Source organism: Sminthopsis crassicaudata, chromosome 2, assembly GCF_048593235.1.
Source record: "Sminthopsis crassicaudata isolate SCR6 chromosome 2, ASM4859323v1, whole genome shotgun sequence".
Classification (NCBI taxonomy): domain Eukaryota; kingdom Metazoa; phylum Chordata; class Mammalia; order Dasyuromorphia; family Dasyuridae; genus Sminthopsis; species Sminthopsis crassicaudata.
This window is the reverse complement of record NC_133618.1, coordinates 322,526,039-322,549,378: the sequence shown is the minus strand read 5'-3', so window position 1 is coordinate 322,549,378 and position 23,340 is coordinate 322,526,039. Positions and strand designations below refer to the sequence as shown.

The following is a 23,340-nucleotide window of genomic DNA, read 5'->3' as shown; positions in this document are numbered from 1 at the left end:
ATAATTGATGGTATCACATTTCCTTCCTCACATTATTTCATATTCTTTATATTTCCTTCAGGTCTCTAGAATTGGTTTCAAACCAGAGAATCATGGTTTTATTTAAAGTTTTCTAAAAAAGAGATTGATTGCATAAAAATTTCCTACTAACCAATATGAATCTCATACTTAAAGTACTTTGCTAAACTAATACAAAATTAGACAAAAATCAGTAAAGTGTTACAGATGGTTTAATTTTTAATGTTGACATTCAGCTAATGTTACTTTGCAGATTATCTAAATAATGATATCTTCCTACAATGTAAAAGATTTCAAACTTATTGAATGAAAAATATTGCTTTTTAATAAAAGAATGATAGAATCAATAACAATAATGAAGAAGTGGTTATTTCATGTCCTGATATTCCAGGCTACCCTTAAGCCATTGCTCTTCTTTGAAAAAGCTAGTAGATGTATGAAATATTTTTTTTTCTAATTAGAATCTTCAAAAACCAAAGTATAATATATTTGACATTAGTATTTGTTTTCTAAAATAAAAATTATATTGTTTCTGACATTTAAGTTTTGAAAAGACAAACATGTGAAAATACTTAAAGAGATTTCAACTAAAATATTACTTAAAGTAAGAAGCAAGAATGAATGGATTCTGGAAAAAAGACATGGAAATAAGAGAAAAAGAAATAAAAACAATATGCTGTATGTAATTGAAATGTTAAAAAATTAGAATGGTTTTAACTTTTTCATATGAATGCATTTATATTCCTTGTAGTTAAAAAACAAAGAAAAGAAGAAAGACATACATTCAAATTTATATTTAAAAAATTAAGACAAAAGCATCAGATTATCAAGCCCATCTTAAAAGGTGAGCTTTTATTTACCTTTAATATGCTCAATGTCACTCTAAAGAAACTTCATCAGCAAACATGGATGAGTACACTTAAAAAGTAGTCATAGAAAACAAAGATAAACATCTTTAATTGAATTATGCAGTTTCATATAAGTAGGAAAGTTTTGACTGATATCAATAATTTTACATTAAAACAAATCTGTCCTTTTATGACTACATTTCCAAGGGAGTCATTATTCTTGATGTAGCTACTACTAACCTCAACTAATATTTACTGAGAGGCTCATCCTGTGAAAGAAACTGTATTTATAGTCTTACAAATCACTATTACAGCCTCTAAAATTCAAATTCCTCATTTTACAAAGGAGAAAACTGAGGTCCAGAAAACTTGTCTAAGTAGCAGTATTAGAATTTGTGCCCTGGTTTTCTGGCTTCAAATCCTAGGCTCTTTACATTAAACCATATTCTTTCCCATTGTGGACTTTAGCTTGTTCAAGAAAAAAGGCAACAGAGTAGAAAATCAGCTTTTAAAGTGTTTTCTTTTAAAACACCTAAGACTAAACACATTGCCATTTAAAAAATAAATCTATCCAATCCATTTCCATTGGGGAGAAATGTACATATTAAAAAGTAAATGACAGTAATTTTATTTTAACTATGTTAATATCATTTAAATTTTCCTTTTTTGTTTAAATATCAGAAAGTTATAGAAATAATGATCTATATGCTACTGGTGCAGGGGCTTTGGAATTCCAGATGTAGTAATCAGATGAAATCAATTCCCGGCCTAAAAAGGAAATAAGAAACATGTTATACATTCTTTAATAGCACAAATTCTTTTATGAAGAAAATGATAACAATACCATTTGAAAATAATTTCAACAAGATTCACATATATATCTCTATATCTCTATATATATCTTACTGATTTTATTTATCAATGTTAATATACCATCAATCATCATAACACTCTAGAAGCGTTAACAAATTTTAATATTCACTGATTAATCTGCTTATTTTTAACTTATAAGGTATTATTCAAATATTCCTTACACTTACTATGCCAAATCATGCCATTTTCCTTAGCATGTATATTCTACTTCTAACCTCTCACCCTCAGAGAAAAATCCTTACTTATATTTGAATCAGTTTCCATTTTTACTACTGAAACTTCACAATTAGTATCCATTATTCTGAGTTTGATGCCTTCTCTTTCATTTAAAATATCCCAGCTAAAATAATCTTTTGATTACTTGTTACAAAGTTACTCTCACAGGAACCTTTGCAAGCTCCCTAATAAAATTTAAATTTCATCCTTTCTACATTTGCAAAATTCAATTCTGCAGCTTTTATTAGGCAAGTATAATTAACATTTTTCTTCATTCCTTGTAACTAAAGAATACCAATAAGATTACTGCTCACCTAACTAGGTTGTAACTTTTAAATATTCTAATATGGCTATATCCCATAACGGTCAAAGAATGAGTAATAATTGTTACTGTTATGGCAACTATTTAGAAATTAATTATGAAAGAAAACTGGTTTGCATATGATAGTCCTTTTTAAAAACTGGCTCCATTTACTTTAATGTTGTGACAGGACTGTGCTAAATTGGTCACTTATTATCAAAGATATATGTCTGAAAATTATTTTTCAATCTATTTTAATTATTTAAGTTAGTGAATACTTAAAATGTTTTAGACATGGAGTCAATTAGTCCCAATTCATCATCAAGAATTATACCATCTTTAATGTTGTTTGTCAATTACCACCAGTGCCTTCCAAAATAGTTTACCTTGTATCCATGACTTATCTCTAACAACAAAAAATTCAGCACACTTAGTGGTCAACTTTCTCTGAAGTCAATCAAAAACCAATTACTTATTAAAGGTTTGCTGTGTGTACTGGCTCTACAAAGATAAAAGTTAAACAATTCACTTCATGTTTGTTATAGGCCTACTATGTGCCAGGCATTAGGCATACAAAAAGATTCAAAAGGCAGTCTCTGCTCTCAAAGAGCTCCCAATCTAATGGAGATGGCAAGATGTACATATATGAAATATATACAAATGAATTAAAGATAACTTTGGAGAGAGAAGCACAAGCAGCTCGTGGGATTAGGAAAGACTTAGAGGTGGTACTTAAACTGTACCTTGAAGTAAATCAGAGATGTTAGAGATGGAAGTATATCTTTAAGAAAAGATGGATAATATAGAAAGAAAGCAAAACCAGCCAAGTAAAGGAGACTGATTCACTTTTGTTCATGCAGTGCCCAATTCTCTGTTATCATCATCATACAGTTTTTTTGGAATTTTGTAATTCCTGATCCAAGAATCTTTTATACCTCTCAAGTGATTTTATTCCATCTGTTTCTCCTTTTTCTTGTTACTTCAGGATTTCTATCCACCAATTTTTAAAAAACACATTTAAAAATTAAAAAAAATTCTTTTCTTTCAAGATGTATAAATTACATATACTTTAACTGAATTTCCAGTCACTATTTTATTCTATCATTTCAATATTTAACCTGCATATCATTTAAAACTTGTAAAGTTGTTTTGTGACTATAAAGCATATAACTGCATTTAATATTTGCCAGACACATAGGCATTCAGTAAATACTAATTAGCAAAAATATTTTCTTAAAGGTAAAAAACCATTTGTTATTAAAGTAGCAATTATTTGTAAACAAAAAAAAATTCTTCTAAGAAGAAGAAAAATCTAGTTTTTGACCCAGGTGAACCTATCATGGCTTTTTCCCTTTTACATATCCAATTTTGGTGCATTGCTTTGTAAGCTTCAAGAAGGCAGAGATCAGAATGTGATGGGCTAGACAAGAACAAAAGTGTCCTTGTAAGGTATTCTAAACTATGTATATTTAATCTACTGGGACCATACCACAATATGTGAAGTCTTACTCTACATTAAATTTTTGTTTTACTTCCTTCAGTTCAGTTTAAAACTAGGGAACTTACATGTTGTTATTTTAGGTTTTCCTGATGCAAACACTTGAACTGAATGCTGATCTGCATAACACCCAGTGAGTGTGTAATCTGGAATTCTAAAATAAAGCTGGAAGAAAACAAAAATCCAAGTTATTCATTTAGAATATAATATCATATAGTTTCTTTGCTCACATCTACAATGGGTTTATTTCACAACATAAAAATCACAAACATGAAAACCATAAAATAAACATTTTTGATTAGTGAAAGTAGGCTAACATACATTTCTAATGATTCCTAAAGTGTAAGAAGTAGAAATGTATAGTTGAGAAAAGAGGCAGCTGGTCATGTAATGAAAGCAAAATATTATATACATACATATATATATATATATATACATAAATGTGTGTGTGTATAAAAATATAATTTTAAGTCTTTGATAAAAATTATTTAATTCGATCTTCACAACAATCTTGTGCTTTTATTATCCCTATTTTATACTTGAGAGAACTAAGAGATTAAGTTACTTATCTAGAGTCACACAGTAACAAAATGTCTGAGGTCACTTTTGAACTCACATCTTTTAAACTCCATGTCAGTACTATATCCAAATTTCCACCAGTTGCCTTTTAACAGACTATTATTTAGTACTGGAGTCATATTCATAGCTTTATCAGTTAGCAAAAATTTATTAGACCTTTGCTTTTTAAAGGAACAGCTTTTGAAGATACAAGGTCACTTCCATGCCTTGATGGAATGTCAGTCAGCAAGTACTTTTTAAGCACTTAATAAATACTAGGCACTCTGCTGTGTCTACAAACAAAGGCAAAGAGTCCCTATCCTCAAGGACCTTCCAATGCAATGATAGAAAAAAATATATAAATGTGTGAGTGCATATAAGATATATACAAAATATGTCAAAGGAAGGCAGGTTTATTAAATGACTAAATTTTTTTAATGATTTATCATCACAAAAATTATCATTATTAAAGGGAGGAGAACATCATGTGAAGCTATTTGCTGCCAAACTGTAAAAATGTCTTTTGTTGCTTTATTGTTGTTGCTGTTCAGTTGTTTGGAGTGCTTTGCTATTTCCTTCTCCAGCTTATTTTACAGATGAGAAACTGAGGCGAATAGAGTTAAGTAGCTTGTCCAAAATTACATAGCTAATAAGTGTGCGAGGCCAGATTTGAAATTAGAATAATGGGTTTTCCTTACTTCTGGCCTAACACTCTATCTACTGTGCCACTTAGCTGCTTTTTATGGTTGGTAGGGATTATATTAATATATTTGGGAATGTTTGTCTCTAAATTCTATATATGAACTATGTTTGGTATCCCCCTAGGACAATTCCTCTAGTGACTTCTAAGGTGTACAGAACTGTTTGCACCTAAACTGCACATCTATCCTAAATTTTTTTTTTGTCTCTTTTTGGAATGAAAAAATCTTTTTTTTATATTTGATTGCTAGTACCTTATGTCCTCCCATCCATCTGTAGAATCTCCATAGCTAATTGTGCTGCCTGAAAATCTCTTTGTTTTTAATTTTTTAGCTTTTCCTTTTATGCCTTTCTTATTTAGAGGAGAGGTTTTTAATGTAGTTTACTCATACAAATACATTCAATAACTTACTTTTACATATGCTGTACCTCCAATGCAAATAGTGTCAACTGGTTGCTTTTGATGACCCATAGCATTAAAATTTACTGTTCCAGAAAGACTAATTTCCAGTGATTTGGGGAACTTTTGCCCTGAAAATAGAAATATCGTTAACCAATCATTCCAGATTAAGACACCTGTAATAGAAACAAAGAGAGAAAAGAAACTCACCTATAATCCAGATTAATAGGCTTTTCTCTCGTAATACTTCTACTTGGCCAAAACTGGCCTTGTATTCCAAATGGGTGATTGGACCTCTGGAAAAAAAAAAAAAAAAAAAAAAAACCCAAAAAACGAAACAAAACAAATTTTAGCACCAGCCCTGAAATCAGGAGGACCTGAGTTCAAATCTGGTCTCAGACACTTGCTACTTCTTACTGTGGAACCCTGGGCAAGTCACTTCACCCCATTTGCCTCAGCAAGACAACAACAACAACAACAACAAAAACTCCACAAATTTTAAAAAAATATTCAAAAAAAGAAAAACAAAAACAAAAACAAACCCCTAATAATATAAATAATATAAGGACAACACAAACTCCTATTTCTAAATTGGCTTCTAAATGAAGTTCAATCTGGTTTTTGAATTAGAGGACCCCACTTTGAACTCTAGTTCACACATTACCTCTGTGACACTGGGAAGTTTATTTAAGATTTGATTTCTTCATCTGTAAAATGATGGTGTCAGACGAGATGACCATGATCTTATGGGTAGATATTCGGGTTCTAATGATGAGTTCTAGGTGGCCATATCATGTTTAGCTTGTTGAAATAACTAAAGTATCCACAGCCTCTTAAATATTACATTCTTTAATTTATTTTAAAAACAACTGGAAAACCAAATAAATGTATGCAGAAATGATCAGAAAAACACATATGGAAAATGAAAAAAACTATGATCTGATTCTATTTAGTTAGGTCATTTTGAGAGGAAGTAACCTTGAAACCTCATCAGCTTAATTCACCAGATGGTTAGTTGACAGCAAGGCCAGACATGTATATAAGGATATAGAATAATTACTGGAAGAGAGAACACTCTCTGGAAACAAGCATCTATTATGGCTTATATTTATTACTGGTTGGCACTCACTATTAGGAAAAATAGAGAAAAAAAGTAAAGCTAAAAATGTGACTTTGTGCTATTTTCCATTTTAATCAGTGACTTAGATAAAAGTATACTTGCATTTCTATCAAATTTGAAGATTAAACAAAACTGGTAGTGATAGGTAATATAAGATCCAAAAGGACCTAAAGCTTAGAATAGTGAACTGATTCTAATAAGATGACATTCAATAGAGATAAATATAAAGTCTTGCATTTGAGTACAAAAGCAAAAACAATTGTACAAGTGTCAGATGTGTAAGACATGATTATAGAACAGTTGTTCTGAAAAAGATCCGAGTTGCTTAGTGGATTTGAGTTAATATGAGTCAGTGTGAGACATACCTGTTAAATTAAGATGGGATGTGGGATACAAGAGTCCTACTGTACTCTGCCCTTGTCAGATCTCAACTGGAGTATGGATTAATTTTGGGGAGCTACACTTTATAAGGGCATTGATAGGCTGGAGAGCATCCAAAGGAAAGTAGTCAGGATGGCGAAAGGCCTTGAATCCATTACATTAAGGTATTAGGGATGTTTAACCAGAGGAAAAAATGACATGGCAGGATCTAACAACTCTCTTCAAAGACTTTAGGGATTGTCCTGTGAAGGAGGAATTTGACTTGTTCTTTTTGGCCCTAGAGAATAGACTTGAGTTGCAAAAATAAAAAACTTCCTATTAATTAGGTGTCTAACAGTGGGATGGGCAACTTGGATAGGTAATGGTGATAGTGGTGGGCTCCCCTTCTTTGGAGGTGTTCAAAGAATGAATAAATATTTGTTGAGTATATTACAGTAGGAACTACTTCTGGGTATGGTTTCAATTAGATAGTCTGCTAGGGTCACTTCCAACTGTCAAAGTCTGTGATTTTATAATTAGAGCTTAAGAACTAACATCATTAGATTAACTTGAAAATCCTCAGTTGCCTTAAAAAATATTCTTTAAAGAGAATATTGTTGGGAGTCTACCTACCAAGACAAAGCCAGGAAGCATATGAACACAATTACAAAATATTTTTCACACAAATAAAGTTAGATCTAAACAAATAGGAAAATATCAAGTACTCATGGGTAGACTAAGATAATATAATAAAAATGACAATTCTATCTAAATTGGTCTATTTGTTCAGTGTCATACTAAATAAAGTGCCAAGAAATTCCTTTATAGAGCTAGAAAAAAATAATAACAACTCATCTGGAAGAACAAAACATCAAGAATTTCAAGGGAATTAATGGGGAAAAAAATGTAAAGGAAAGTGGCCTACCTCTACCAGACCTAAAACTTAATTATAAATTGGTAATCATCAAAACCATTTGGTACTGGAAAACAAATAGAGTAGTGGATGACTGGAATAGGTTAGGTTCACAAGACACAATAGTCAATGACTATAGTAATCTAAGGTTTTATAAACTCAAAGACCCCAGCTTCTGGGACTATTTGACAAAACACTTTTGGGAAAACTGGAAAAAAGTATGGCAGAAACTAGGCACTGACCAACATCCAACACCCTATACCAAGATAAGGTCAAAATCAGTTCAGGATTTAGACATAAAAGGTGATACTATAATTATATTAGGAGAATAATCAATAGTCTGTCAGATCTGTGGAGAAGGGAGGAATTTTATATCCAAAGAAGAACTAGAGAACATAATAAAATACAAAATGGAAAAATTTGATACATTCAATTAAAAAGTTCTTGTACAAAAAAAACCAATGCATCCAAGATTAGACAGGAAGCAGAAAGCTGGGAAACAAATTTTACATCCAATGTTTCTGATATAGCCTCACTTCTAAAATATATAAAGAATTGACTCAAATTTATAATACAAGTCATTCCCTAGTTGATAAATGTTCAAAGAATATGAATAGACAATTTTTATATGAAGAAATTAAAGCTATTTTTGGTCACATGAAAAAATGCCTTAAATCACTACTGATTATAGAGAAATGCAAATTAAGACTTTAAGGTACCACTTCACACCTCTCAGATTGGCTAAGATGATAGGAAAAGATAAAGATAAATGTTGGAGGGAATGTGGGAAAATTGGAACACTAATGCTTTGTTGGTGGAGTTGTGAACTGATCCAACCATTTTGGAAAGCAATTTGGAATTATGCCCAAAGGGCTATCAAACTGTGCATACATTTTGATTTAACAGTGTCTCAACTGGATTTGTATCCCAAAGAGATCACAAAAAAAGAGAAAGGATACACATGTGCAAAAAATGTATGTAGCAGCCTTTTTTGCAGTGGCAAGAATTGAAAACTGAATGCCCATCAGTTGGAGAACAGCTGAATAAGGTATGGCATATTAATGTAATGTAATGGAATATTATTGATCTATAAGAAATGATGAGCAGGATGATTTCAGAAAGGCCTGGAGAGGCTCATATGAACTGATGCTAAGTGAACTGAGTAGATTCAAGAGAACATTGCATACAGCAACAAGATTATATAATGATCAATTCTGATTGCACTTGGCTCTTTTCAACAATGAGGTTATTCAAGGCAATTCCAGTAGACATGTGATGGAAGAGCCATCTGCATCCAGAGAGAGAACTATTTTATTGTTTTTTCTGTCATGTTTTTTTCCCTTTGATCTCATTTTTTTGAGCAGCAAGATGAATATGGAAATATGCTTAAAAGAATTGCACATAGTTTAAACTACATTGAATTGATTCTTGTCTAGGGGAGAAGCTTCATTAAAGAAAAGGGAGAGAGAAAAATTTGGAACACAAGGTTTTGCAAAGGTAAATGTTGAAAACTAATTTTTTATGTATTTGGAAAAATAGTATGGTTCTAGATGATGAAAAATATCTTTTTCTTGGTGTTACTAAAACAAATTAGCACGAGGAGAGAATAATTATTTTTTAAAAAGAAAACATTGCAAAAATGGAGAAACCATGTCACTAAACTAGCATTACCTGTTATAAAAAGGTATATGAGCTTCACAGTACTCAAAACAATTTTTCACACTTTCGTGAAGTTTTAAATGGATTGTTATTTTTAATTGCGAATCTTCTTCCTTCAGTTGATAAAATCCCAAAATTGGTGGGACAGGAACCTAAGAACAAAACATGTTAAAAATTAATAATTTTCACCGACTACATATAAAATAGTCATTGATAAACCTACCCACTAATTTACAGTATTGTTATGGTTTATAGTTGTCCTTTATTCTTGAAGAGAACCAAAATGACATCACTATATTGAAGTCACAGTACAGCAACTCCAATTGTGGCTTATCAGATGAATATGAGTTCAAAACAAGTTCAACAAAAATAATTCATATGAACATCTAAAGGGGAGATGTCTCTAAATTTGCACATCTCATATTTCTTGAGTTACTGAAGTTTTGCTTTACTCATAAAACATAACATCTTCTTTGATGGGGGAACACCATGCTGGGCAGTCCTTTGTCAAATGGCAAATTCCAAAAGCCCCAAATCAAGGAGAAAATTTTATGAGCAAGAACAAAACAATTCAATATGGTATAGCCATAATTAGAATCACACAAGACCTAGTGAGTAGTAATATTAAAAGATCACAGGTTTTTGAATACTACATATTTGTTGAAGAAAAAAAGCACTAGGATTGTAGCTGAAAATATATCCAGCAAAATTAAACATGATCTTAAAAAAATTTTTTTGCTAGACTTCCAGGATTTTTGTTGCAAAAGAACCCTGAACTTAGTAGAAAATGTGATACATAAGATCCAAGAGAAGTATCAGTAAATATCAAAGACTAATTTCAAGGAACTCAATAAGGACAAATTGTGTATGTTTTATATGTGGAAATATAAATCATATATCTATGACTATCATTAGTAATTAGATAGTTTGAAAGAAATACTGGGTTAGAGCTGTGTGTCATATAATTCTAAAAAGTTGGAGCAAAATTAAGTGTGATGCAATTCTAAAAAGCAAAATCATGTAGGAAAAGGTAAAAAGGATAATTATATGAAGTACAAGAACAACACTTAAAGAGGAATTAAATGCAGGAGGAAGGCTAATAGTTCTGGAATCTTAATCCCATTGGGAATGGGTTAAAGAGGGAAAAATCCATATAGTTCTAGAAGGGCATAAAAGTGTAAATTTGTAAAGAAATAAGAGGAGCAGGGAATAGGAATGGGGGATGCAGAAGGTGTGTAGATGAATGGAAAAGGATATGGTGTACAGATTAATAGAAAAGGGAAAAGGAGAAGAAGACAATAAGGGAAGGATTCTTGTGTGGGGAGCTGTAGATTAAGTAACAGCAAGGCAAGGAAGATAACAGATAAAAGTAAAGCAAAAATAAAGAGTAGGAAACAAGAGACATAAACATAATAATGATTAAGAGTAGAACTAATTAGGAAAAAAATCAGGGCTAGTAATCACTTATGTCAGATAAAGTAAAAGCTAAAATGATTTAATCAAAAAAGAAAAATAGGAAACTATCTGCCAACCATATTAATCAATATTGTTTTAGACTATTTAATAAAACTAGATAGTACAAAGTTGGCATATTGCTGTGGTAAAGGAAATAATATTTTGGTGGATTTAGAAAAATATGGAAAAGACCTGTACTTATGAAAGATTATGTTATCTACCTTTACAGGAATATAGGAGAAACAAGTATGGTATGGCATTACAAAGATGCATATAAATGTACATGTGTGTGTGTGTGTGTGTGTGTGTATATATATACACACACATATATACATATATATGTATATAATTATAGATATCTATGTATATATATGAATGTGTGTATATGTATATATATATATATATATATATATATACATATATATGTTAGTATAAATAACCATATCCACACTTAATTGTAGCCTTCTTAGGGAAAGTAGATGGGAGGAAAGGGAAGGGAAAAAAAAAGAAAATCTACAAGGAAGCAAAGAAAAAGTGGACAGCTCTGAACATAAATTTAGAAAAGAACAAATAAAATGAAATTAGCTACATGTGAAATCTCAAAAGAAAAATGTAATTTGGTCTCTGGTCTAAAAAGAATTCCTAGAAGAATTTAAAAAGGATTTTAAAAAGCAAATTGGAGAAGTAGAACAAAAACTGGGAAAAGGAAATGTGTGTAATGCAAGAAAATTTTGAAAAAAAGCGTCAATAGCTTAGGAAAAGATTTACAAAGATATACAAGGGAAAAAAAAAAAAAAACTCCTTAAAAAATTGTACTGACCAAATGGAAAAAGTATAAAAGCTCAGTGAAAAGGCCATATATATTTAATTCCTTCAAAATTAGAATTGAATAAGTGGGGGCAGGATCAAGATGGCATAGTAAAGAATCATCTGAGCTCTCCCCTAAACCCCTCCCACAAAACCTTTAAATAATTACTTTAAATAAATGCTAGAGGGGTAGAACTCACAAAGATGGAGTAAAGCAATTTTCCAGCCCAATATGACTTAGAAGATTGGCAGGAAGGGTTGTGATACCAGGAGAAAGAAGGGCAGTCCAGTGCTGGTAAACCAAGCAGGAAGAGTGATTTCCAGACCTCTGAGCCAACAGACGCCAAAGACAACTTAGAAAGTCAGTAGGAAAGGTCTGTCTCCCTGGAATGAGAGTGGAGCACAATCTAGGGCAGGCTGTGCCAGTGTAGCTTAGGGCCCCACAAACCAGGAATAGGCATTGGGAGTCAAGGAAACAGCAGAAATAGCAGCTGCTTTTGGAGCTCTCACTCTCAGGCAAGAAGGTCAAAAGAATTGCTCAGAAGAAGATTACAGGGGTCTCTTTTCTAGCTAAGTCAGGACTCTGTTGCTTTGCTCATACTTGTGTTGGGGTTGAAGTCCCAGAGTGAGGAGCACTAGCCCATACCAGAGCTTGCAGCCACAAAGGAGTGTGGACTCTCCTCACAATTCCAGGACAGAAAAGAATGCTTGTGATCAATCACAGACCAGGACACAGGCCAAGAGAGTAGAAAATACCTTTTCTTATATCTTACCACTTTGGAAGAACTGAGAATTTACAGGTCCCTAGAAGAACCTCTGAAAACAGCTGCACAAACATGTTTGTGGCAGCCCTTTTTGGAGTGGCTAGAAACTGGAAATTGAAGGGATGCCCACCAATTGGAGAATAGTTGAATAAACTGTGGTATATCAATGTTATGGAAAAATAAAAGGTACACAGCAGAGAACAAAAGAAAATCTACAGGGAAGTAAGGAAAAGAGACAGCTCTGAACACAATGTATAATATTGTATGTAGGCTTTTTTGAAAAGGAAATTTATTGTCTCATATTCTGAGTCCTCTCATGTTCTACTGTGCACATGATAATATATTCTTTCCTTTTTCTGTCTTTTTTTCCCCTATTTTGTATTGAAGTCTTAAACAAATATTTTAAAACAAAACACCTTTTTTTTTTTTTTTTAATGGAGGGGCGGAGTCAAGATGGCGGAGAAAGCACAGGCAACTTTCTAAGCTCCTCTCATGTCCTCACAACCAATCTTTGAATTCAGCCTCAAAAATAGCGTTTGACTGGTGAAATTCATGAAGATTAAAGGTATGACGACTTTCCAGCCAGACTGCCAGAGCAGGTTTGTCTTGAGGGGCAGGAACAGACCAGCGCAGTAAGGGAAATAGGAAAGACTGGCATACTGAGCAGACCAAGGACAGGGGTAGCTTCTATGGCTAGAAAAGTAGTAGAAACAACTCTGCCATAGGCTGACTGCTTTGCCTTGATTGAAGCAGTGGACCAGCAGAGAGATTAGAGCCAGAGGTACAGGGTACTCTAAAAATGCTAGAACCTAACAGGATCTGGCTGTACCCACCCCAAACCGGAAGTGACTCAGCAGAGACCAGCACAACTGTGCAGCTGCATTCTGCAGTGGCAGTGGCAAATCTTCACGGCAGGGGGGGGGGGGGTGCAGCCTCTAATCTGCAAAGGGGAGTGGGGGGGGTTGGCCTAGGGCAATAGAACTTCCCCAGCTCCACTGTGCTTTCCCTGAGCAGAGCCACTTCTGATGCCTTGGGGAATTATTTGCTGGGCAACTGCTAATACCCCACAGCTGGCTTTGGCTTAGGATAGTGACACTTTCACTATAACCACAGCAGGGTTCTATTGGGGAACTATTTCCCAAAGCACTCCTGTAACTGGCCACTCTTTGTAGCCGGTTGGCAGGCCGTCCATACACCTTATCCTTGTTCTGCAGAGGAAGCTAGTAACCTCCTGGCCCTGAAGGCAGACCCTACAGGATTTAAAAAATGAGTAAAAAAATCAAAAGGACCATTAATAGCTTCTATACAGAAAGAGAGCAGGTTTTCAACCCTGAGGAGACTAATAGCAGACAGTCTCCAGACAGTTATTGGTCCCCAATACAAAAGGCTCTCCTAGAAGAGACTATTAAAAACCTTAAAAGAGAGCTAGAAGAAAAATGGGAAAAGAAAAGAGAAGCTATACAAGAGAGTAACAGCTTCCTGAAATGTGAATTGGAAAAGGTAAAAAATTCTCAGGAAGTACAGAGAAACAGAATTTGTGAATTGGAAAAGTTAAAAAAAACTCCCAGGAAAGTAGGATTTGTGAATTAGAAAAAAAAAAAAAAAAAAAGTGAAATGGAAAAAAATTACATAGAGCAAAACAACTCATTTAAAAACTCAATTGGAGATATACAGAAAGAAGTAAAAAAAGCTAATGAAAATAACTCATTAAAAATCAGAACTGAATAAATAGAAATGAATGATTCATTGAGACACCAAGAATCAGTCAAGAAAAACCAAAAAAATTGAAAAAATAGAAAGAAACATTAAATATCTACCTGGAAAAACAACAGACCTGGAAAACAGATCTAGGAGAGATAATCTGAGGATTATTGGACTTCCAAAAATTATGAATGAAAAAAAAAGCTTAGATACCATTTTACAGGAAATCATCAAAGGGAACTGCCAGAGGTAATAGAACCAGAAGGTAAAATAGGCATTGAAAGAATTCATCAAATATTGTTGGTGGAATTGTGAATACATCCAGCCATTCTGGAGAATGATTTGGAACTATGCTCAAAAAGTTATCAAACTGTGCATACCCTTTGACCCAGCAGTGTTACTATGGGGCTTACATTCCAATTAGATTTTAAAGAAGGGAAAGAGAACAGTATGTGCAAGAATGTCCATGGCAGCCCTCTTTGTAGTGGCCAGAAACTGGAAACTGAATGAATGCCCATCAATTGGAGAATAGCTGAATAAATTGTGGTATATGAATATTACGAAATGTTATTGTTCTGTAAGAAATGACCAACAGGATGATTTCAGAAAGGCCTGGAGAGACTTACACGAACTGATACTGAGTGAAATGAGCAGGACCAGGAGATCATTATATACTTCAACAACAATACTATATGATGATCAATTCTGATGGACAAGGTCCTTTCCAAAAATGAGATGAACCAAATCATTTCCAATAGAGCAGTAATGAACTGAACCAGCTACACCCAGCAAAAGAACTCTGGGAGATGATTATGAACCACTACATAGAATTCCCAATCCCTCTATTTTTGTTCGCCTGCATTTTTGAGTTCCTTCACAAGCTAAGTGTATACTATTTCAAAGTCCGATTCTTTTTGTATAGCAAAATGACTGTTTGGGCATGTATACATATATTGTATTTAACTTATACTTTAACATATTGAACATGTATTGGTTAACCTGCCATCTGGGGGAAGGGTTGGGGAGAAGGAGGGGAAAAGTTGAAACAAAAGGCTTTGCAGTTGTCAACAATGGAAAATTACCTACGCATAAAATTTTTGTAAAAATTAATCAAATCAATTAATTAATTAATTAAAAAACAAAAGGAAACAGATCCAGGACAGATAATTTAAAAATCAATGGACTACTTGACAAATAGTTTATATAGTTTGGGGCTTAAATTGTTCTTTAAATATTTGGTAGAAGTCACTTGTGAATCCCATCTGATTCAGGAGATTTTTCCTTAGGAAGTTCATTGACGACTTGTTTAATTTCTCTTTCTAAGGTTGGATTATTTAAGTATTTTATTTATTCTATTAATCTGGTTAATTTATATTTTTGTAGATATTCATCCACTTAATTTATATTGTCAAATTCCCCAGCATAAATAATATAAATAATGCATTATTTATTTATTTTCAATAAGTATAAATTATAAAGATTAGTTATTTAAAAAATCAGGCCTTTGATTTTATTTCATGTAGATAACGCCCTTTATCTCGGAAGATTGTCACCAGCTCTTCAAGAGTTTCCTGGAGCACTGAGAAATTAAATAATTGGTCCAGGATTATGTAAACTGTATCAGAGGCTTAACCCTGGGTCTTCCTGGCTCTGAGACCAGTTCTCTTACCATTAAGCCATGTTATACACAAACATGCAAACACAGACACATACATATTTTACCTGAGACGTATAGTAGCATAAATGGAATGACTCTAGAGGAGGAGTGAATGGAAATTTGTAAGGCCCACTAAATGCAGAATCATCCATTATATCAACGCTGCTGGAAGTAAGAACAGCAGAGTCAAGGGAAGTCACACAAGGATGTACCAGAATATCTTGAAGTGGAGATCCATTGGTGGGGAGATTCAAACTGACCGTAACATTTGGCATGATTCCTTCCAAATCACACTTTAAAAAAACAAACAAGATAATTAAAAACAAGATCTGAAGGTGAAAATAACAATAATAGTGGACACTTAATATTTTAGCATTTGCAATGTGCTTTATATAACTTTACATTTACATGCTTTATATATATTTTATATACTATCTCATTTGAGCCTCACAATAGCTCTCTTATGTAGGTTTTACGGGCATTATCCCCATTGCACATATGAGAAAACAAAGATTCAAGTGTCAAGAGTAGAACTCAAATCCAGGTCTCCTGATCTCCCAATTCTAGCAATTTAGATATTTATATGAAATCTTTCTGGATGGACTGGAATAGAGTTATTTGCTTTTCTTTGCTTTATTGAGTATAAGCATGGAACTTCAATGACTACTTTATCTGATATCAATTCATATTATAGCACTCTGCTTTTGCCCCTAAGATGTATTTATCCTTGACATATAATCTATTATCTAAGTATCCTGCATAATGGGTATTCACATCAATGTGTTTATTTTGGGACAAAAGTACTTGGCCTACAGAAAACAGTTCTATGAGCAATTTTCTCTACATCAAGCATAAAAAGGTTCTTCCTAAAGAAGAATTATTATAAATGAATGTAAATTTGAGGTGGGCTTGTACACAAAACATGTTTCTTCCCCTGATGATATGGAAAGAAACAGGATCTACAACTTTACTGATTTAGGAAACTCTTTCCAAAATAAGTAGGCACCTTCTCAGAATTTTAATGTCCTAGAGAATTGCAGAGGAAGAGCATCATGGATTGGGTGGCTTGGTCAAATACACATATTTAATTATGTTATACATAGAACTTGGTTCCAGTTTTTCCTGGCACTGAAACTAGCTATTATATCACTGCTTCCTTTTCTCTTCTTTAATTTATCCTAATTTCTTAGCAACCAAGTGCCACTAATTTGCTACTTTAAAAAAAAAAAAAAAAAAGAAAGAAAGAGGGGAACATTAAGTCCATGTGCATATAATTCAATTCATGTTCTTAATAAAGGGAAAAAAAAATAGCAATATTGTTTCCTGGTATAACTCATTGTTATTATCTTAGCTACTATGTTCACTTTGATGACTAAATCATTAGTAACTTAAAACAAAGCAATACATTTCAGAAAAGTAGCATAGCATAATTGACAAAAGGGTCAGTCTTGGAGTTTGGAAGAATTCAAATCCAATCCCAATACATACTAGATGTTCAAACACAGGCTTCACCTCTCATGTTCCAAACAATCTTTTAAAACTATACAATGCAAAAGATTTGCCAATCTTCATGGGTAGAGGCAACTTCTGTCCTTTGCACATGTTCCTTCTATGCCAAAAAAGGAGTGGTGAGGGGGAATTACACTTTTTAAGATATAAGTGTATCTTATTTTAAAAACTCTCTCTTCCTCCTCTCCCTTATCTCCACTCCCCCCCCCCCCCACAAACACTACAAAGTCATCAGTATTTAGAATTAAGGAAAGGGCCTCTAACTCTCTAACTATGGTAGGACCAAGCCTCTGTTTCCAAATCTTGTGGTATTTTAACCAGTACTCCTTCTATCACATTCAAAATATAAGTTATATGAAAACAAAACATTTGCTTTAGACAAAATTTCAAAATAAGATTCCTTTAAATAGCAAATTCTTTTAAATCAGGACTTCTTAAACTTTTTCCACTTGTGCTCCTTTTTGCCTGAACATTTTTTTTTACCTGATTTCTATGGGTAAATAAAATAAGTATACAAATCAAATATCTATTGTAATAAGTCATAATTTAGTGACCTCCACATTCAGTTATAACTCCTTATATGGGGCTGGCTACATGCCACAGTTTAAGAAGCTGGGCTTTAGTGACTCAGAAATATCTAAAGATCATAGTATTATATCTTATATTAATAGGCTATCAACAATATTTAGCTATATACTATCAAAATATGTTAAATACCAATGCCTTAGATTTAAAGCATAAAGACTGAGATTTCAGAGAAAGAAACAATCTAAAAATAATGCTAAAAATTTTAAAGTAGTTATAAAATATTTACTTATAGTATATTATTTATATGGGTTTTGGACCATTTTTAAACATGGTCTTTAAAAGTAAGCATTTGTATTAAGATCACCATTGTCTTTCCATAATTTTTAACTTTAAATTGGACGCCAGTATTACTTAAAAACAAGACAAAATGGAGGAAAAAAGGCTTTTTAATGATTTCAGCTACCAGTTTGGAGATTATTTGGTTTTACCTACTAGAAAATCTACTGGCAAATTGGTGGGACATGAACAGACTCACTAAGGTTAAAGATGGATTTTAAATAGGATTTTAGAGCTTACTTAGTCCACAGCCCTTATTTTATAAGAAGAAATCAAATCATTCTTCATTAATGAAGGATTCACACCACTTGGACATTTTTGGACTACCCAAAGATAAAATTTAAGTTGCAGTATCAAAATAAAATACTTTTATTTTTCTCAATATATGTAAAATAGATCCATTGAACATGCACTAGAGTCTCACCTTACAGGTTATAGTTCCATAGACCTGCCACATATCTGCTACATCTCGCTTATCATATTGCATGGATTTAACTTTTTCAGTGATAGAAACGGCAACTTGTGGCTTTCCTTTGTAACTACCAGCTTTCCATGCTGGTTGTTTGGGGATTTGATTCATTGAAAGATTACTAAAATTATCTAATAAAAAGTTGGCATCCAACAAAGTGCCAAATGGACAAACATGTAAGAGCAATTCAGGCAGTTGGCTCACTTTGGTACTCAGATCAGCTTCAGTCTTGGGCCCAGAGTCAAAAAAATCAATCAGCCCAAAAAGTAGATCAAAGGCTTGTGAGATTCCACTAATGCTAATGAGTGGTGGATGAATAGACAAAGCTTGCTCAACTAGTGGAACACTAACATAAATCAAGCCATTTTTTTGAAGGGCAAGAACAGGCCACAGTTCTCTTCCTCCTATGGGAAGTCCATAGACTGAAGCTTTGCTGATTCGTGAACAGCTATCACGGCTCTCCACAAAGTCCTTATCATCATCCAATAACCTGAGTTCAAAAAGCAGAGCTTTACAGAAGGGCTCATCTTCTGGTACAGGCACATAACTTGATCCGTTGAATGTTTTAGCTCGTTTTTCAACAGTGGGATACCTTCTGCATTAAGGAGAAAAAAGCTTATGTTATTCCTAAAGTAAAGTAACAGAAAAAAAATAATTGTTAATTTCATAATACGTTCTTTATCACTCCTTTATGTATTATTTATCCTTTTATAAGATGTCATTTTAAATACTGAAAAGTTGAACAAGTGTATTTTCATTATGATAGTTTTACTGTTGTAGAAATGAAAGAGATATGACCCAATTCTATATAGGAAGTTCAAACTTTTTCATTCAATGGGTAGATTTAAAGTTGAAGACTCAGCATATTACTATTACTTACAAATTAAACTAACAAGTTCACATTCTTCCTGTCTCTGTATCTCTGATTATCTATTCCCAAAGGCCATAGCTGAGCAGTAAATAGCTAAGGTTTAAAAAATTATTTTATGAGTTGTATACCTTATATGTAATATCAGGCATATCACTTAATACACTCTTTTGGGAGTATGTAAGCCACTTTTAGTTGACTTTCAAATATCCTAAAATATTGTATATTTTTAGCTTTAGACGTTCTCTGCTACCATCTATGGGAGTACAGAGCAATCCCAATTACTGTAATCATTAACTAGCTGAATGACTTTAGGTATAAGACTTTTAATTTTCATTGGCCTCAGTTTCTTTACCTGGAAAATAAATAGGTTGAATTAGGGGTTCTCAAATGTCCTTTTTCAGTTCTAAAATCTATGACAGAATATAGAGTAAATCAGACTGTGAGCTCTTTAAGGGGCAAGGGCTGTTACCTCTCTTTTATCCCCAGGACTTAGCAGAGTGCTTAGCATATAGTGTTTAATAATGCCAAGTGACAAATCAAATCACTTCTAGGTCCAATTTAGCCATTTCGGATAGATTCTAGGCTTTCCTTGGAATAGGATGATAATGTCTGAGTTACTTTTCCAACACCTTCAGAATAAGCTCAGAAAAAAATTGAGTTATGATCAGAAACACAGAATTTGAAACCCATCTTTTGATTTTAAAAACTAGTTGTTTTCATTCTACAAGATTTAAATAGATTCAAGGAGAATGGGGCTCCTATGGGACAGATATGACCAAAGACCAATTCTTATTTTTTGTTGTTCAGTCAAGTCCAACTGTTTGTGACTCTCTTTGGGATTTTCTTGGCAAAGATATTGGAGTGATTTGCCTTTTCTTTCTCCAGCTAATTTTACGGATATAGAAACTCAAGTAAACAGGGCTAAGTATTCTGTCAAGAATCACAAAGCTGTTATCAGAGGTCAAATTTGACATAAAAAAACTGAGTTTCTCTGACTCTAGATCCGGTACTCTACACTATGCCACTTAGCTTCCCCAACCTTGATTTATATACATCTAAGGCTTTAAAAGGCAGGTAGCTTGCTAGAAAGAAACTACCTTTAAAAGAAAGGTAGTTTGCTAGATTAAGAATCATGTCTCATATATTTTATCATGTATAACATATATATTAGATTACTTACCACCTACAAAAGAGGATGGGGAGAAGGAAGGGAAAATTTGGAAAACAAGGTTTTGTAAGGGTCAACACTAAAAAATTATCCATACATATGTTTTGAAAATAAAAATCTTTAAAAAAAGAAAGAAAGAATCCTATCTCATTAAATTCTACCAGTGGCTGGTTAACATTCAATATAAATTTGTTAAGAACTCATCCAATGACATGTATTTCTCTTTTGAATTATTACAATAAAAACTTTTAAAAATCCTATTTCATTTTATTTCATTACATTGAACTATGTAAATTTCTCTTTTTCATAATACCACAGACTTTGAACTAGAAGAAAACTTAGTGATCAAAGTCTGACTCTCTTTTACAGATGAGGAAACTGAAGAATACAAAGTATAAATAACTTGTCTAAAATCACAGAAGTAGTAAATGGCAGAATTGGGATTTGAATTCGGGTCCTGATTCTAAATCAAAACAACCTTATTAAAAACTTAAAAACGAAACCCATCTAGAGTGTAAAATTAATAATAATAATAATAAATAAAAAAAACTAAGGAACTTTTAAAAAAGTTTTTTTTTAATTCATCCTTGCAAAACATTGTATTCCAAATTTTTCTCTCTCCCTTCCCCCATTCTCTCCCCTAGACTGCAAATAATTCAATATATGCAATTTTTCTTATGCATATTTTCACATTTATCATCCCAGACAAGAAAAATCAGATTAAAAAAGGAATTTTTTTTTTTTAAATGAAGAAAACAAAAAGCAACCAAACAACAAAAAAGGTGAAAATACTATGTTGCGATCCACATTCACTCCCCACAGTCCTCTTTCTGGATGCAGAGGCTCTTTCCATCACAAGACTATTAGAATTGGCCTAAATCACACCTCATTGTTGAAAAGAGCCATATTAAGGGAAATTTTTTTTGTTGTTGTTGTTAAATATCAGGTACATTCCTTTCTGCATTGCCAATTTGTTTTATTTCACAATCTCCTCTTAGAATCCTTAAGACACAGAGCTCAAGTAGAATCTTCTTTAAAATTTTTTCTATAGTTCTCCCCAACTACTATTGCTCTCCTTAAGCCTATCTGTATTTTTTTATATTTACTTATAAATGTATTTCATTGTGTGTTAAGACTATAAACCTTTTTAATTAGAGGTTATTTTAATTCTTTGTTATAAATACAGTCCCAATGTATACAGATATTGTATTTAATTTATACTGTAACATGTTTAGCATGTATTGGTCAACCTGCCATCTGGGGGAGGGGAAATTGGAGCAAGGGGTTTGGCAATTGTCTATGTTGTAAAATTACCCATGCATATATTGGTAAATAAAAACTATTAATAAATAAATAAATACAGTCCCAGTGCCTAGCACAGGGCTTGGTGATTCTTAATCAACCTTCAGTCTCTTTTTCAGGGTTGCTACTTTGCTGTGGTTCGCTCTTAAATAACTAAGGGCAGAATTAATTATTGTTTTTCACTGAGGAAAAAAAAAATAGAAATAGTCATTTCATTATCTTGAATTTCCCAGCTATTTCCATTTTTCACATGCCTAATTCCAAAAGTACAATATTTCAATTTCCATCTCTTAGTAGCATATGCCACAGGCAGGATGAGACTGATCGCCTAAGCAGTTGGTACTCCTACATTCTGTAGAAACTGAAGCCTGGAAAAATGAAATTGATTTGTTCAAGGTTTTACAAGGTTGGCGGTAAATCAGCGAAACATCTGAAGGCAGGCCACGATCCTCTGTTCATTATTTTCTCTACTTAATCGTCAAAACATAAACCAAACATGCATTCATCGGTCCTCAAACTTTTTAAATAGGGGGCCAGTTCACTGTCCTCAGAGTGTGGGAGGGCGGGACTAAAACAAAAACTCACACTCTGTCTCCGCCCCTCAGCCCATTTGCCTTAACCGGGCGGGCCGCACAAACGTCCTCAGCTGCCGTATCTGGCCCCAGGGCTGTAGTTTGAGAACCCCTGAAGTTATCCAGTCAAGCAAAAAGTCTTTGCAAGGTGCGAGGCTAAGCACGCAAACAGCCCTTTCTGAATGTTACAAGGCGGAGAGCAGCTGATTCTCATCCGCTCAGGGACAAAGCGAGTATTAATCAGCATTTTCTTCCGCAGCCACGGTCCCCGCGGGGGTGCGCTCACATTTACCTGGAGAATCTCACGGTCCCACCATGCGGGGTTCCTGGTTCGTGGCTCACCAGCCAAATCGCCCGTTGGGCCATGATTGGGCACTGACAGACCAATTCATAGCCAGTATCGGTATTGCCAGAAGAAAACTCGAGTGCAGGCTACCCAAAGTGGGGGTTGAGGGGGGAATCCCCACTGAGGCCCTGAAGGGTCTCTTCAGGAGTCGCGGGTGGAATTCCTCTACTTTACCGTTGCTCAGGCTGGTACGACCGCATCGGTCAATACACGCCACATTCGCAGAGAAGGAATGACAGGACCCAAAGAACACTCCCAGCAAAAGGCAATCAGCCGGGATGCCTAGTGAGAATTCTAGCTACCCACCTCTCCTCTTCTTCCTCCCCGCTCTACTTCCGGAATGGTGGCCCAGAAGGCTCACAACTAGCTAGTTTCAAACCTGCCGCTAGACA

The 23,340-nt window shown here is 33.6% G+C and overlaps 1 protein-coding gene across 1 annotated transcript; it reads right to left on the bottom strand.

Moving 5' to 3' along the window:
• Positions 1 to 212: 212 nt before the first annotated feature.
• AP5M1 (adaptor related protein complex 5 subunit mu 1) lies at positions 213 to 23,286 on the bottom strand. The gene is made up of 8 exons (XM_074290214.1): positions 22,895 to 23,286; positions 18,645 to 19,284; positions 15,913 to 16,140; positions 9,476 to 9,615; positions 5,622 to 5,707; positions 5,424 to 5,542; positions 3,823 to 3,919; positions 213 to 1,634 (listed from the first exon to the last, which is right to left on the bottom strand). The coding sequence occupies exons 1-8, from the start codon at positions 22,966 to 22,968 to the stop codon at positions 1,552 to 1,554; spliced, it is 1,467 nt and encodes a 488-aa protein (XP_074146315.1). The 5' UTR covers positions 22,969 to 23,286; the 3' UTR covers positions 213 to 1,551.
• Positions 23,287 to 23,340: the final 54 nt, after the last annotated feature.

Bases quoted from the DNA above. Each gene is read 5' to 3' on its own strand.
- AP5M1 (XM_074290214.1), bottom strand. From the start codon at position 22,968: ATGGCCCAACGGGCGATTTGGCTGGTGAGCCACGAACCAGGAACCCCG. The intron at 19,285-22,894 runs GTAAATGTGAGC...TCCTTAATGCAG, and splicing joins GGGACCGTGAGATTCTCCAG to AAGGTATCCCACTGTTGAAA. The intron at 9,616-15,912 runs GTAAAATATGTA...TTTTGTTCTTAG, and splicing joins TATGCTACTATACGTCTCAG to GTTCCTGTCCCACCAATTTT.